Raw genomic sequence first — 16,211 nt, forward strand, 5'->3', positions numbered from 1 at the left:
TAAAGATCCCAGTTCTTGACAAAGACAGTTATCACCATTGGAAGGTGAAAATGCACCTTCATCTACTCTCCCAAGATGAAGGTTATGTAAACTGCATTGAGAATGGTCCTCACATTCCCCACAAAGTAGCAACAGTTGCTACAACTACAGTTGCTGTTGGTCAATCCATTCCAAAACCTAGAGCAGAATGGACAATGGAAGACACAGAAGAAGTCCACAAGGATAAGAAGGCTATGAACATTTTGTTTAATGGTCTTAACATGGATATGTTTGATAATGTGATAAATTGCACAACTGCCAAAGAGGTTTGGGACACAGTTCAACTACTGTGTGAAGGTACAGAACAAGTGAAAGAAAACAAAATGCAGCTTCTCATTCAACAGTATGAATACTTTCATTTTGAAGAAAATGAATCTTTAAATGAAACATTCAATAGGTTCCAAAAGCTGTTGAATGGACTGAAGCTGTATGGAAGAGTGTACCAGGTGAAGGATTCAAATCTTAAATTTTTAAGATCCTTGCCAAAGGAATGGAAACCCATGACTGTCTCCTTAAGAAACTCTCAAGATTATAAGGACTTCACTCTTGAAAGATTGTATGGAATCTTGAAGACTTATGAACTAGAGCTGGAACAGGATGAGGTATTGGAGAAGGGGAGAAAGAAAGGAAGTTCAGTTGCATTGGTAGCTGAAGATGAGAGGAAATGCAGACAAGAAACTGCGAGATCTACATCAAACTCCAAAGATGGTATAAGAAATCAGGAATCAAGCAAGGGGAAAGAGCAAGTTGCTGAAAATGAAGACAACTCCAGCCAAGATGACTCAGATGGTATTGATGAGCATCTTGCATTTCTGTCCAGAAGATTTGCAAAGATGAAATTCAAGAAAAACACTAGAGCCACTAAACCTCACAAAAACACTGTGGACAAATCCAAGTTCAAGTGTTTCAATTGTGGTATAAGTGGACACTTTGCAAGTGAGTGCAGAAAGCCAACTTCTGAAAAGAAGAAATTTGAACAAGTAGATTACAAAAAGAAATATTTTGATCTACTCAAGCAAAAGGAGAGGGCTTTCATTACTCAAGAAAGGGACTGGGCAGCTAATGGAGATGAAGAGGATGAAGATGTGGAGTATGTCAACCTTGCTCTCATGGCTGATTCTGAAGAAAATGAAGTTAGTTCATCAAGCAATCAGGTAATCACTACTGACTTAACACAGCTTACTAAAGAAGAGTGCAATGATGCTTTTAATGACATGTCTACCGAATTGTATCATTTGCGTGTGTCTCTTAAATCTCTTGCTAAAGAAAATAGTAGGATTAGAGAGAACAATCTGTTTTTAAGTAATAGAAATGCTTTGTTAGAAGATAAGATGATTGACCTAGAGAAAACAAAGTTGCATTGTATATCTGTTGAAAATGAACTAGCTGAATCTGTGAAGAAAGTAGAAATACTTTCCAATCAATTAGAGAAAGAGCAAGAGGTGATTAAAGCCTGGAAGACATCTAGGGATGTAAGTGCTCAAATTGCTAAGGTCCAAGGAATTGAATCATTCTGTGAAACTGCCTGGGATAAAAATAAAAAGAAACTGGAATTAATTGATGGGCTGTCAACGGATGTGGAATCAACGGATGATGAAAGTTATCCGTTGAAGGAAGAAAAGGAGCATCCGTTGAAGGTTCCTCAATCAAAACAGGCAGATGTTTCTAAAAGAGAGAATCTAAAGAAACTCAACAAAAAGTTTGGTTCAACTTCAAAGAACTTTATCAAAGAAGAAGCAAGCACATCCAAAGATGTCAGTAAGGTGAATGTAGGGCACATGACCTTGGAACAGTTAAATAATAGGCTCAAGATGGTTGAGGATAAAAAGGAATCTAAAAGAAAATCCAACAGAAATGGGAAGGTAGGAGTTAATAAACACAACAATTACACACCTGATAGGTATGCTCCTAGGAAAAGCTGTGTGCATTGTAGTAGTGTTAATCATCTATCTGCTAGTTGTAAAACCATTAAGAAGACTCCCATAAATGTACCCTCTTCTATGCCTAATATGTCTGCATCACCTCTGCATGCTATGCCTGTTATGTCTCAACACAATCCTTATGCACATTTTGTAAACATGCCATATCTTAACAATCCTTATCTTGCTGCATTTAGTATGCCTCAAATGCCATACAATATGCCCATATGGAATAACATGTTTGCACAATCAATGCCTAATAATTTTACAAATGTGCTAAATGATTCTGTGACTAACCCTACACCTCAACCAACTACATCTAAGACCAAGGTTGACTCAAACTTACCTAAGTCTAAAGATGCAGGAGGAATGAAGTCTAGGAGAAAGGCTAACAAGAATGGACCCAAGGAAACTTGGGTACCAAAATCAAATTGATTGATTTTATGGTGTGCAGGGAAATGGAAGAAATCTATGGTACTTGGACAGTGGTTGTTCAAGACACATGACAGGAGATTTCTCCCTGCTCACAGAGTTCAAGGAGAGAGCTGGCCCTAGCATAACTTTTGGAGATGACAGCAAAGGGTTTACTATGGGATATGGCTTGATTTCAACAAGGAATGTCATCATTAATGAAGTTGCATTAGTTGATGGTCTCAAGCACAATTTACTGAGCATCAGTCAACTATGTGATAGAGGGAATACAGTTTCCTTCAACTCTGAAGCCTGTGTTGTCACTAGTAAGAAAGACAACAAAGTGGTTCTAACTGGAGTTAGAAAAGGAAATGTGTACATAGCTGACTTCAACTCTACAGATGCAGAATCCATTACTTGTCTCTTCAGCAAAGCAAGCACAGTTGAAAGTTAGCTATGGCACAAGAAGCTATCTCACTTGAATTTCAAGACAATGAATGATCTAGTCAAAAAGGACTTAGTTAGAGGAATCCCTCTAGTTGAATTCTCAAGGGATGGTTTGTGTGATGCTTGTCAGAAAGGCAAACAAAGGAAAGCATCATTCAAAAAGAAGCTTGAAACAACAATTGATGAACCATTACAGCTGCTACATATGGATTTGTTTGGACCAGTCAATGTATTGTCTATTGCAAGAAAAAGATATTGCTTAGTGATTGTAGATGATTTCTCAAAGTTCTCATGGGTCTATTTTCTTGGATCAAAGGATGAAGCAAGTGAAATCATTATCAATCACATCAGGCAAGTCAACAATCATCCTGACTTGAAGGTTAGAAATATCAGGAGTGACAATGGAACTGAATTCAAGAATTTGACATTAAGGCTGTTCTGTGAAGAAAATGGAATCATGCATGAGTTCTCAGCTCCAAGAACACCTCAGCAAAATGGGGTTGTTGAAAGAAAGAACAGATCTTTAATTGAAGCTGCCAGAACAATGCTTGAAGAATCAAAGTTACCAACATATTTCTGGGCTGAAGCTGTTAATTGTGCCTGCTTCACTCAGAATATTTCTTTGATCAATCAAGCTAAAGGCATGACTCCTTATCAGTTGTTCAAGAGAAGAAAACCAACTCTAAACTTTCTTCATGTCTTTGGATGTAAATGCTTTATACTGAGGAATCAATCTGACCATAAAGGGAAGTTTGATGCAAAGGCTGATGAAGGGATATTTGTTGGTTACTCAGCTGGAAAATCTTATAGGGTCTACAATCTAAGAACCAACATTGTTATGGAATCTGTGCATGTTGTGTTTGATGATAAAAAGATTGATGGACTAACAGATGAGGGACATAATGAGAGACTCAAATTTGACAACATTGAGATATATTATGATGATAGTGAAGAGGAGACTGATGGAGATGACACTTCAAAAGGGATTCAAAACATGCCCTTGGATAATGCACAAAATACTGCATCCGTTGATAGAGGCAGTGCATCATCCGTTGAAGTACAAAATGAAGCATCCGTTGATCATAGTTCATCAACGGATAATCGATTTACATCATCAGTTGATAGAACTCCAAGTTCCCTGCAAAGGACCAACAACTCAGGGGGAGTTTCAACTAGTCAACATTCTGTCTCACATCATGACAATACTGAGGCCACCTCATCTAGAGCACATCTTCCACCACAAAGGAAATGGACCAAGAATCATCCCTTTGAACTGATCATTGGTGATGCATCATCTAAAGTGCAAACAAGAAAGGCCACTCAAGATGAATGTCTGTATAGTAGTTTTCTGTCTCAGGAGGAACCTAAGAAAGTGGAAGAAGCTCTATTGGATCCAGATTGGATATTAGCTATGCAGGAAGAGCTGAACCAATTTGAGAGAAACCAAGTATGGAAGCTGGTACCCAAACCAAAGAACAAGAGTCCTATTGACACAAAGTGGGTATTCAGAAACAAGATGGATGAAAATGGCATTATCATAAGGAATAAAGCCAGACTGGTTGCTAAAGGCTATTCTCAGCAAGAGGGAATAGATTTTGATGAAACATATGCTCCTGTTGCAAGACTTGAAGCCATCAGAATATTTCTAGCCCATGCAGCCCATGCCAATTTCAAAGTCTATCAAATGGATGTCAAGAGTGCATTTCTAAATGGGAAATTAGAGGAAGAAGTCTATGTAAGTCAACCTCCAGGATTTGAAGATCCAAATTTTCCAGACTATGTGTATTATCTGTTGAAAGCACTCTATGGACTGAAGCAAGCACCTAGAGCCTGGTATGAAACCTTATCAAAATTTCTTTTGGAGAATTACTTCACTAGAGGTACTGTTGATAAAACTCTCTTCTTTAGGGATGTTAATGGCTCTAGTATACTTGTTCAAATTTATGTAGATGACATAATATTTGGCTCTAGAGATGATAAACTTTGCAAAAAGTTTGCTAAGCTAATGCAAAGTAATTATGAAATGAGCCTAATGGGAGAACTAACCTATTTTCTTGGTTTACAAGTTAAACAAGTTAGTGATGGAATTTTCATTAGTCAAACTAAATATATTTATGATCTTTTAAAGAAGTTTGACTTAATGGAATGTTCATCTACAAAAACTCCCATGGCCACTGCCACCAAACTTGAATTAAATAAGACTGAAAGGTCTGTGGATATTACAAGTTATAGAGGCATGGTTGGTTCACTTTTATATTTAACTGCTAGCAGACCAGATATAATGTTTGCTACATGTCTATGTGCTAGATTCCAAGCTGATCCTAGGGAGTCTCACTTAATTGCTATCAAAAGGATTTTCAGATATCTCAAGGGTACACCAAATTTAGGTATTTGGTATCCTAGAGAATCTGGCTTTGATCTAATTGGTTATTCAGATGCAGACTATGCAGGTTGCAAAATAGATAGGAAAAGTACAACAGGCTCCTGCCAATTCCTGGGAAACAAGCTTGTATCATGGTTTAGCAAAAAGCAAAATTCAGTCTCTACTTCTACAGCTGAGGCTGAATACATTGCTGCTGGAAGTTGCTGTTCTCAAGTGTTATGGATGAGGAACCAACTCCTTGACTATGGACTTCATGTTGATAGAATTCCTATCTTTTGTGACAACACAAGTGCCATAGCCATAACCGAGAATCCTGTGCAGCACTCAAGGACCAAGCACATTGATATCAAGTACCACTTCATTAGGGAGCATGTCATGAATGGTACAGTGGAACTACACTTTGTTCCAAGTGAACAACAAATTGCTGACATATTTACCAAGCCACTTGATGAATCAACATTCACAAGATTGGTAAGTGAGCTAGGTATGCTTAATTACTCTTAAAATTCATGTCTTTATTGCAATTTGAATTGAAGCCTGAAATATATTAGTTGCTAAGAACAAATTTGACTTTTAACATAGTTTATTCCATCAACGGATGTTCCCTATCCGTTGAAAGTCAAAATTGCTCTATCAACGGATAATCATTATCCGTTGAAAGACAAATACATTTCTGGAATTTTTATCCGTCAACGGATAAAACTGAAGTATCTTTCAACGGATGACAATTTGCCTTATCCGTTGAAATGTCACATCAATCGATTCAGGTGTTTAACAGCCGTTGATTCTATTCTCTTAACCGTTGATACTCATACATACATCTGTATGTATTGGTTTTAAAGGTAGTTTTTAGAATACTTACAGTTTATTCTTAAAACGGCTGAAAATCACTAACGCATATTTATTGATAAATCTTTATTTTATATTTCTTAATTTGAGAAAGCATATAAGTCCTTCTGAATGTTCATTTTTACTTTACGCTTTCTTAAAATTTCAAGCATTTACCATTTTCTCTCAAGCATTTCAAGTTATTCTCTGCAATTTCTACTCACAACAATGGCACCAGTCGTGAAGATTATGTCTCAATCTGGGTTCATCTATGAAAAGAACAATTTCATAGCTTTGGTAGAAAAGAATGAAGCCCACTCAGACTATCACAAAATGATGGACTTCATCAAAAACTGTAAACTTAGCTATGCAATGCTGGAAGCCCCAACAATTTTCTGTGAAGTAGTTGAGGAGATTTGGACAACTGCTGAGTTCAACTCCATGGATATGACTATCTCCTTCACTCTCAAAGGTAAAACTCACTGTATTAACTGTGATGATTTACAAGCATGTTTTAAATTGCCTGAGAACAATGCCATGACACCACACACTGATAGTGATGTATCCAGCATGTTAGATTCCATAGGTTATTCTCTTAACTCTGCTAATTTAGGGAGTATTAGAAGAAAAGGCCTTAGGAAAGAATGGAGTTTCCTTGGGGATGCCTTTATAAAGGTTTTCTCTGGGAAAATTAGTAATTTTGATGCCATAACTTCATCTCTGGTTAATATGCTCTATATGCTTGTTTCTGATAGGTATTTTAACTTTAGCAACTATGTGATGCTAGAATTAGGTACTAGATTAGGTAACAAAGCTAATAGACCTAATAACATCTATTATGCTAGATTCTTTATGTTATTGGCTAACCATGTTGCTGAAGGTTTAGTCATAATCAATGAGAATAATAAACTCAAGTGCTGGGCACAAGAGAAAAGAGTTCTTGCAGACTTGATGAGAATGGATCTTAACAGCAGTGTGTCATTGGTATATTTACCAATCATGAATGCACCTCAGGTAGGTGAGGTAATTGCTTCTACAACTCCTACTTCTTCCAACCCCTCTATTTCTTTATCTTCTAGTGTGGCCATGAAATCTGTGATGCCCCAACAGATTTCTACCAAGGTCACCAAAACTAAACTTTCAAAATCAAAGACAAAGAAAACCACCTCTGTTGTTTCTCAAAAGACAACAGTTGTAACACCAACTATTAACCCTGAGGTGAGTGAACAGGGAGTGAGTGGTGAGGGGAGGGGTGAACATCAAAGAAACCCCCAGGATAAGGAAGGAAAGTTGAGTGCTTCCCAAGCTAGCCAAGCCACAGTTTCTCAAAAAGCTGTGGTGGTTGAAAAGGTATCTAGCACATCCCTAGTAGCATCCTCCCAAAAGGATGTTACTATTGAAAATAGTTCCAAACCAGGAACACAGAACAAACGAGGGAGGGACACTAAAGCCAAACACTCACCAACAAAAGCCTTTATTAGAAGAAAGAAGGCTAGAACCCAATCTTCTACACAGGGTGCACACACTGCACAGATACATCCATCTGTATCTATGCCTTCTCAAACTCAGTTTGATGTGACTCCAATAAATGTGGAGTCACAGCCCCATTCTCTCATAATAATCACACATCAATCACCAAACACTTCATCACCATCTCTGGATGTGGATATGTTATTCCCATCAATTCCTGATTCTCCCTCTTTACAACTCAGGGAGAAGCCCCACTCAAATATAGGTGATCATCATCTCTTGGATGATTTGTTGGATCACCCGCAAATTCTTTCAGATATAATTGAAGGATCTGTGTCACCACATCTCAAATCAATCTACACAGATTCAACAGTTATATCACTTTCAATTTCAACTTCTTTTCCTTCTTCAACGGATATCACTCATCCGTTGACAAGTGGTTGTTCTTCAACGGATAAGCTTAACAGCAGTTATCCGTTGATAACATCAGTTTCACCTTCAACGGATATTCCACATCCGTTGACAGTCTCTACACAAATAACTGAATTAATCCCAAGTGTAGAAGACATGAATACTGTGCAATCACTCTTAGGATTGAGGGAAGGGAGTGACAATTTGAGTGAGAGGCTGGGTTGCTCCCAGGCAAAAGGAGAGATTGAGAGCTCAAAAATGCATGCTATTTCTTCCAGCATGGCAAAAGTAAGTGAGTGGAGTACCACCTTAGTAGGTGAAGGTGAGGGAGTGAGTTGTGTGAGCCAGGGGGAGCCCCTGATGCAAGAACATAGAGAAAAAGAGAGAAAAGCAGGTACAGTAGATACAAGGGTGGAACCAGCCATTGCTAATGAGTCAATGATTGTGGATGATGCTGAAAAGGAAAGACAATTTCAGCAACATTACAAAGCTGTAATTGATAACATTTCCTTGGATGCTGACACTTTTACTCATCCTGTGACAGCCTATCAACTGTTGGCTGCTCAGGGCAATGAGAAAGCAGAAAGGTCACTAAATCTAGTGCACACAACAGAATCTCTTCAAAGGGATAAAGCTGCCATTAACAAAATGCCTTCTACAGCTGGTGAGCCATCTGAGGAATTTGGAGCAAATTCTGATGATGATGACTCTATTTCTTTTGATGGAAGCATGAACTTAGGGGGAGATGAAGGCCCTAGTTCAATTCCAAATCTACCTGAATGGGCCTTGACTAAGGAGTACAGATCAGTGGAATTCAATGTCTCTTTAGTCAAACAAATCAACACTATTCAACAGGCCATTCAGAATACTTCACATGCAAGTATCAAGGCTATCCTTCAAGCTCACCTGGACTCACTGCATCTCATGAAGCTGCAGCAAGTGAAGCAGAATCTGAGTATGGATGATCTCAGGAAGGATATTGCTGACTTGAAAACCTATACTTCAGAAAAATTGGATTCAGTCATGCCCTATGGTACATTGTAGGACTTGGTTTTGAGATTGAAGAAAGAATCTGTTACTGAAAAAAGGTTGGCCAAGTTAGAAGACAGAGTTCAAGTTATTGAAAATTCTGTGGCCACCATTCTTCACAATCAACAATCTCAAACCAGTCTCCTAATGCAGCTGGCAAAAGCACAAGGCTTGACCCCTCTCCTTGATGATAACAAAAAGGGGGAGAGTAAAAGGGAAGGGGAAGGAGAGCCATCTACAAAAGTCAACATATCTAAAGTGCTAGTTCCTGCCATCACTACTTCTCCAATCATTCAAATCAAGGACAAGCCTGATGGAATTGATTTGATTCAGCTAGCAGCAGCTGAAATTCAAGTGAAAGAGCAAAGGAGGAGAATTGATGAAAGGTTGCAACTGTTGTTTGGTTCTACACAAGACAAATCAACATCTGTGAAATACAGCACAAAAATTGAACCAATCAACATGGAGCTCATGCCAGTAGGGAGTCATAAGGATGGAGAAGCTTCTTCCAAAAAGCTACAAGCTATAATTCTCAAGCCCAATGAAAGATCCAATAAGGACTCAACAAAGAATCCTTTAAAAGAAGTGGACTTTCCTTCTCCAAAAGCTGATGAGAACAAGATTTTAGGCAGAAGTATTGCTTATCTCAAAAAGACCATGGATGAGGCTGTAAGGAGAAATAGAGCTATTATCATTAGAGAGGGAAAGAGCATATGTGTGATGCAAGGACATCCCAAATTCTCAATAGCCAAGAAGGAAGAAGACAAGCAATTAAAGGCTGACAAAAGAGCACAAGCAAAGCTTGAACAACAGCTAAAGTCAAGTCTAGTTGAAAAAGAAATTGAAGTCAGGGGTGAAGACAAGACTACAAACCTAGATGAGGTTTTAGGGAGTATATTTGGTGAGAGTGTGGAAGAAAGAGAGGAATGGCAGAAGGGAAACAGAAGAAAGGTCAAGGCACATAAAAGGAGTGGAGATAACACTGAAGTAACCAAATCTATATCTAAACCACTAACTTCCATACCTGAACCCCTTGTTGCTGATCCCACAATAAACATCCATGGTGAACCAATCATTCCAAAAGAGGAACCTATTGATTGGGACACTATCAAATTGCCTACCTTTCTAACCACTCTTCCACTACCAAAGAAACAGAAAAGAAAACCAAAATCTACACCTCCCATAACCTCTAAGAAATTCACTCAAAAACAAAAACCTAAGCCTAAGTCACCCATTTCTAAAGATGATTATGTTCACATCTGTGACATAAAAGAAATTTCAGACATTGAACTCTATCTGGATGAACTGGAGGATGTAAGGGGAATAGCTGCCTACAGACAGTTACCAGAGAGATTAGTATTCAGATATAAAGGAGCTGGGGAAAGAACATGGCCTCTCCACAGGATTCTGGATGAAGGCTACTCTACCTTGATTAGAGTCTATTCAGCTATACAAAAGGATTCTGGCTTTACCAGAACTGCCAAGACTGAAATTCTCAACAAGATAGCCAATATAAGGAAAACTTGGAGGGAGCCCAATTCTTTACCCAGGACTTTACTCATTCAAGAAAGGGAAATGAAAATTCACAAATCACCTCATTGGTTGATGGAATTTAGAGATGATAAAGGAGTCAGAAGATTTTTCAGACTTGAAGACCAACTCAAGATTGCCAGCAATGAAACTCTCAAAGAAATGCAATCTAAGTTGGATGTCAGTGTTGAAGATGAAGCTGAATTCTTCAGACAACTCCAACTCCAAATTGAGGAAAATGACAAAAGGCTAGGAAAGAAAACCAGGGAACAAAGAAGAAAAAGATGATTTGCTCAGACTAAAGGAGTGTCCTTGGAAACACTGTAAATCTTCAATTATCTCCTAGTACATACACTTTTGCAGCATTTTTAAATTTCTACTTAGTTTCAATTCATATATCAGTTAAGTGTTTTGTTATCATCAAGTTAACCCTGAATTTATGCCTACAATTCTTATAGACATAAATAGGGGGAGATTGTTAGGAATGTATGTGCATTAGTTTGATGATATGTTTAACAAAATACTTAAGTAGAAATTTAGTGTCTGTAGCCTCAACGGATAAGACCACTTTGGCTATCCGTTGATGGTGTAGCTTTACTTAGAAATAAGTCTAGTGTTGTAGCATATTTCAGTCTCTGTATTTAAAATGTAATTCTTGGAAGTTGAGAGAAACTATGAGTCATGTTGACTACTAGATGATATGCAGATAGGAAGGCCAATTGTAAATACTTCATGCCTTGTAATTTTGTATAAGTGAAGTGGTATCAACGGATGACTTAAAGACCTTCAACGGATGAGAAGCTAAGCTTCAACGGATGTCTCTAAAGCTTCAATGGATAAAGTCATCAACGGATAACATCCTTCAACGGATGAGTGCATCAACGGATGAAAGCTTCAACGGATAACATCCTTCAACGGATGAGTGCATCAACGGATGAAAGTTTCAACGGATGTTCTGATGATTAGCCGTTGATAAGAGGTAGTTGTACCTACAGACAGAGGCACATGGGTTGATAGAGACAACTGAGATGTGGTAGCCGAATTTCAGGAACAACAGAAAAAGCAGTCGTTCTTCTCTGGTACAAAGATGCAATAGTCAACAAAGTACTGGAGTGAACAGGAAAAGAAGCAAGTGAAGATCTTATTTTATTACTGTATTTTATATTGTTCTTCACTTGTACACTTGGTAATATATAAACCAAGTAGAAGCTAGTAATCAGATGTGAGATTTTCCAGAGCTGTTTAGAAAAACATTGAGAGAAAATTCATCTAGTTTGTACTAGGATGCAGCTGTGATCAACATTGTTTAATCACGGATTTTCTAATATACCATCTCTGGTGGAACAACAAATCCACCAGAAAAGTTTTTAAGGTCTGTTGTGTTCTTTACATTTGTGCTTGAATATATATCTGTCTGCATTAGCTTAAAGCAATTCACACACTTGTTCTTCTTGAACACACAACTTTCATAAACTGCTCAAAACTTGAAAAAGTTTTGAGATTTACATTCAACCCCCCTTCTGTAAATCTCATTGTTAGTCCACTAGGAATAACAGTGTTCTTCTTCCTTGATTCAAAGATTCTTTATTCTTCTTCCATTTTTTTCTCTAGTATACGCACAAACACACACGAGATGTATGTATAGTACACACACAAGATGTTCTTGATTATACACACATGATAATCTTGATTATTTGTGTTAATTTTGTTCTTTTTTAGTCGAATTGTATGATGATTTTATTCTTTTTTAGTTCGAATTGTAGCATGATTTGATACTTTTTAGATGAAATTATATGTTCTTCATTTTTTCTGATTAATTAGTTCGAATTAGGGTTAGTATTAATTATTTGCATATTTAGGATAAAATGCATAATAAAGACTTATAGAAAAGAATTCATGTCTTTTAGACCTTAATTTGATTTATTATTTGCATATTTAGGATAAAATACATAATAAAGACTTATAGAAAAGAATTCTTGTCTTTTAGCCCTTAATTTTATTTATTACTTGCATATTTAGGATAAAATGCATAATAAAGATTATAGAAAAGAATTCATATCTTTTAGACCTTAATTTGATGTATTATTTGCATATTTAGGATAAAATGCATAATAAAGACTTATAGAAAAGAATTCATGTCTTTTAGACCTTAATTTGATTTATTATTTACATATTTAGGATAAAATGCATAATAAAGACTTATATAAAAGAATTCACGTCTTTTAGCCCTTAATTTGATTTATTATTTGCATATTTAGGATAAAATGCATAATAAAGACTTATAGAAAAGAATTCATGTCTTTTAGACCTTAATTTGATTTATTATTTGCATATTTATGATAAAATGCATAATAAAGACTTATAGAAAAGAATTCATGTCTTTTAGACCTTAATTTGATTTATTATTTGCATATTTAGGATAAAATGCATAATAAAGACTTATAGAAAAGAATTCATGTCTTTTAGCCCTTAATTTGATTTATTATTTGCATATTTAGGATAAAATGCATAATAAAGACTTATAGAAAAGAATTCATATCTTTTAGACCTTAATTTGATTTATTATTTGTATATTTAGGATAAAATACATAATAAAGACTTATAGAAAAGAATTCATGTCTTTTAGCCCTTAATTTGATTTATTATTTGTATATTTAGGATAAAATGCATAATAAAGACTTATAGAAAAGAATTCATGTCTTTTAGACCTTAATTTGATTTATTATTTGCATATTTAGGATAAAATGCATAATAAAGACTTATAGAAAAGAATTCTTGTCTTTTAGACCTTAATTTGATTTATTATTTGCATATTTAGGATAAAATGTATAATAAAGACTTATAGAAAAGAATTCTTGTCTTTTAGCCCTTAATTTTATTTATTACTTGCATATTTAGGATAAAATGCATAATAAAGACTTATAGAAAAGAATTTATGTCTTTTAGACCTTAATTTGATTTATTATTTGCATATTTAGGATAAAATGCATAATAAAGACTTATAGAAAAGAATTCATGTCTTTTAGACCTTAATTTGATTTATTATTTGCATATTTAGGATAAAATGCATAATAAAGACTTATAGAAAAGAATTCTTGTCTTTTAACCCTTAATTTGATTTATTACTTGCATATTTAGGATAAAATGCATAATAAAGACTTATAGAAAAGAATTCATGTCTTTTAGACCTTAATTTGATTTATTATTTGCATATTTAGGATAAAATGCATAATAAAGACTTATAGAAAAGAATTCATGTCTTTTAGACCTTAATTTGATTTATTATTTGCATATTTAGGATAAAATGCATAATAAAGACTTATAGAAAAGAATTCATATCTTTTAGACCTTAATTTGATTTATTATTTGCATATTTAGGATAAAATGCATAATAAAGACTTATAGAAAAGAATTCATGCTTAATTATTTCATATTTGTTAGTAATTATTTGAAATTGCAGGAGAAAGTCCTCCCGTGCTGGCTAAATTACTTGGACCCCTAGAGATTTACAAAGAAATTCATGAAGATGGCTATAGTTACGGCTCGGCCGAAGCAAGATACTGGAGTTGACTGCGGCGTCTATGTATGCAAGTATGTGGATGCCATTCTTAATGGGATTAGATTGGAGCACGTTGTCTGGCATCCATATGATGATGTAGAGACATTTCGTTATCGCATTACTTGGGAATTGCGTAGGGGGCGTGCTCGTCATCTTTCAGCATGGGGATTGACCCAAAGAAATTTGGGTTTATGATTTATTTCTTGAATTTAGAAGATTTATTGGACTTGTATTTGTATACTTATGTTGGTTCTTGTAGTAGTTTTTCGATTGTTCATGTTGGTATGAACTTGTTTAGAATGGTTAAATTGTTCGTATGGATTTGGGTTGCATTTTTTATTTGGATTTGGTTTGGATTTTTGATTTGGTTAGCTTTTGAATGTTAAAATAAATGGTTAGAATGTTTATCATTTTCGATGAGGATTGGTGTTTGATTTGTTGGATTGGTTAATTTGGATTGGTGTTTGATTTGTTGGAATGGTTATGTATTTTTATTCTTGAGTTTTTCTTTCAATTATCGTAGCAATGCTATCCCACTCCCCGCATCACCGGAATCGAACACCCGTCGTCGAATATCACGAATTACGTTACGAACATCTTGATTAGAAAATCTAAGTTTTTCTACACCACCCCATGTTTCACCAAGAAATCTCATCGCTTTAGCGGTTTCAATGCCCGATTTATCAAATAACTCAAGCAATGCTCGGGTAACCGGATCTATATTTTTGGACCTTTGCATGAATTGTACTTTATCCGAGGTTACCATATCATGATCATGCTCTAATTTAACCAAAGTTACTTCCCATTTATCATTTTTAACTCTATGAGTGACACACATTCGAGCACTATAATTTGTTCTCGGAATTACATCTCTAATCCTTCTTTTTTCCTTTCTTTCATCATCAACATCCAATTTCGTACTATAACCTAGTCTTCCACCCTTACGATAAATATACAAACGAGAGGAGATACCATTACCCCGGGAATGTCTATGAGTACTCCTAATAATAATCTCAAATCCAACACTTCTACCATAATCTCTATAAAAAATTTCGGCTTCATCCAAAGTGTTAAAAAACATACCAACGCAAGGCACAACACTATTCATATTTGATTTTGAAAAACCGTAACCTTTTTTGTCAAAACTCATATCATCATTTTCATCATCATCATCAACATCATCATCACTTATATTCATTTTCTCTTCTCTACAAAAATCATCATCATTCATTTTTCCTTTTCCCTTACAATCTCCCTCTTTTTTTAATGATATTTCTCTTTTTCCATATACTCAATATCATCATCATCCATATTATTTTTTTCCATATACTCAATATCATCATCATCCATATCCAATTTTTTCTTACATTTATAATTATCAACATCTATCAATTCATTAACATCATCTACAATAAGTTTACGATAAACCGGATTTTTCCCAACGGGTGTAAAATAATCAAAATCGTCATGCTCACTAGATGAACTTGAATAATTAAATAAATGAGATGCCATAGTAAAAAAAAAACTAACCTCTTTTTGGCTCCAAATTGAAAAATGATAGAGAAAAATGGTGAAATTGGGTTTATAAAGCAAAAAACGAAGCTGGTAAGGTAAATTTAATGCACACTTCCGCAATGAATCATTGCGGATGGTGTATTTAATGCTTCAGTCAACCCACGCGCTAAAACGCGCATAAATTGTCAAAACATTAGTTCCTTCCGCAATGAATCATTGCGGAAGCAAAAGCTTACGCTATGGTTCATTGCGGAAGCAGTTTTGATAATTGTTTTTTTTTTGTGAAGAAAATAATTAGTAAAAAAAATTTAAAATTCATAATAACATTCATGTTACTTGTCAATATTACATAAATTTTTTATATCAAAAAATTGATTTTTTTTTATTATTATTGTATATTTTGCCTTTTTATGAAAATAATACATTAAATATTTGAAAAAAATTGTCTAAACATATAATACTTAATTTTAATTTGTTTTTTATAATATAGGTATGTGAAAAGATAAATAAATATTATTTTGTTGAGAACATATATTAAGCACTTGATAAATATGAATGAAGTACAATGTCTATTAGTAAGTTGTATCATTTCATTTGAAATTTCTAATATTGAATGTTTCATGATGATAAATAAATTTGAATTTATAATTTTATGTTTGATTTTTATATT

At 35.1% G+C, this 16,211-nt stretch overlaps 1 protein-coding gene across 1 annotated transcript; it reads right to left on the reverse strand.

Moving 5' to 3' along the window:
• Positions 1-14,540: 14,540 nt before the first annotated feature.
• Positions 14,541-15,257, reverse strand: LOC141666035 (protein FAR1-RELATED SEQUENCE 5-like). Its single transcript, XM_074472021.1, has one exon. The coding sequence runs from the start codon at positions 15,255-15,257 to the stop codon at positions 14,541-14,543; it is 717 nt and encodes a 238-aa protein (XP_074328122.1).
• Between the last annotated feature and the right edge of the window lie 954 nt (positions 15,258-16,211).

This window comes from Apium graveolens, chromosome 6, assembly GCF_009905375.1.
Source record: "Apium graveolens cultivar Ventura chromosome 6, ASM990537v1, whole genome shotgun sequence".
Lineage (NCBI taxonomy): Eukaryota > Viridiplantae > Streptophyta > Magnoliopsida > Apiales > Apiaceae > Apium > Apium graveolens.

Bases quoted from the DNA above. Each gene is read 5' to 3' on its own strand.
- LOC141666035 (XM_074472021.1), bottom strand. From the start codon at position 15,257: ATGAATGATGATGATTTTTGTAGAGAAGAGAAAATGAATATAAGTGAT.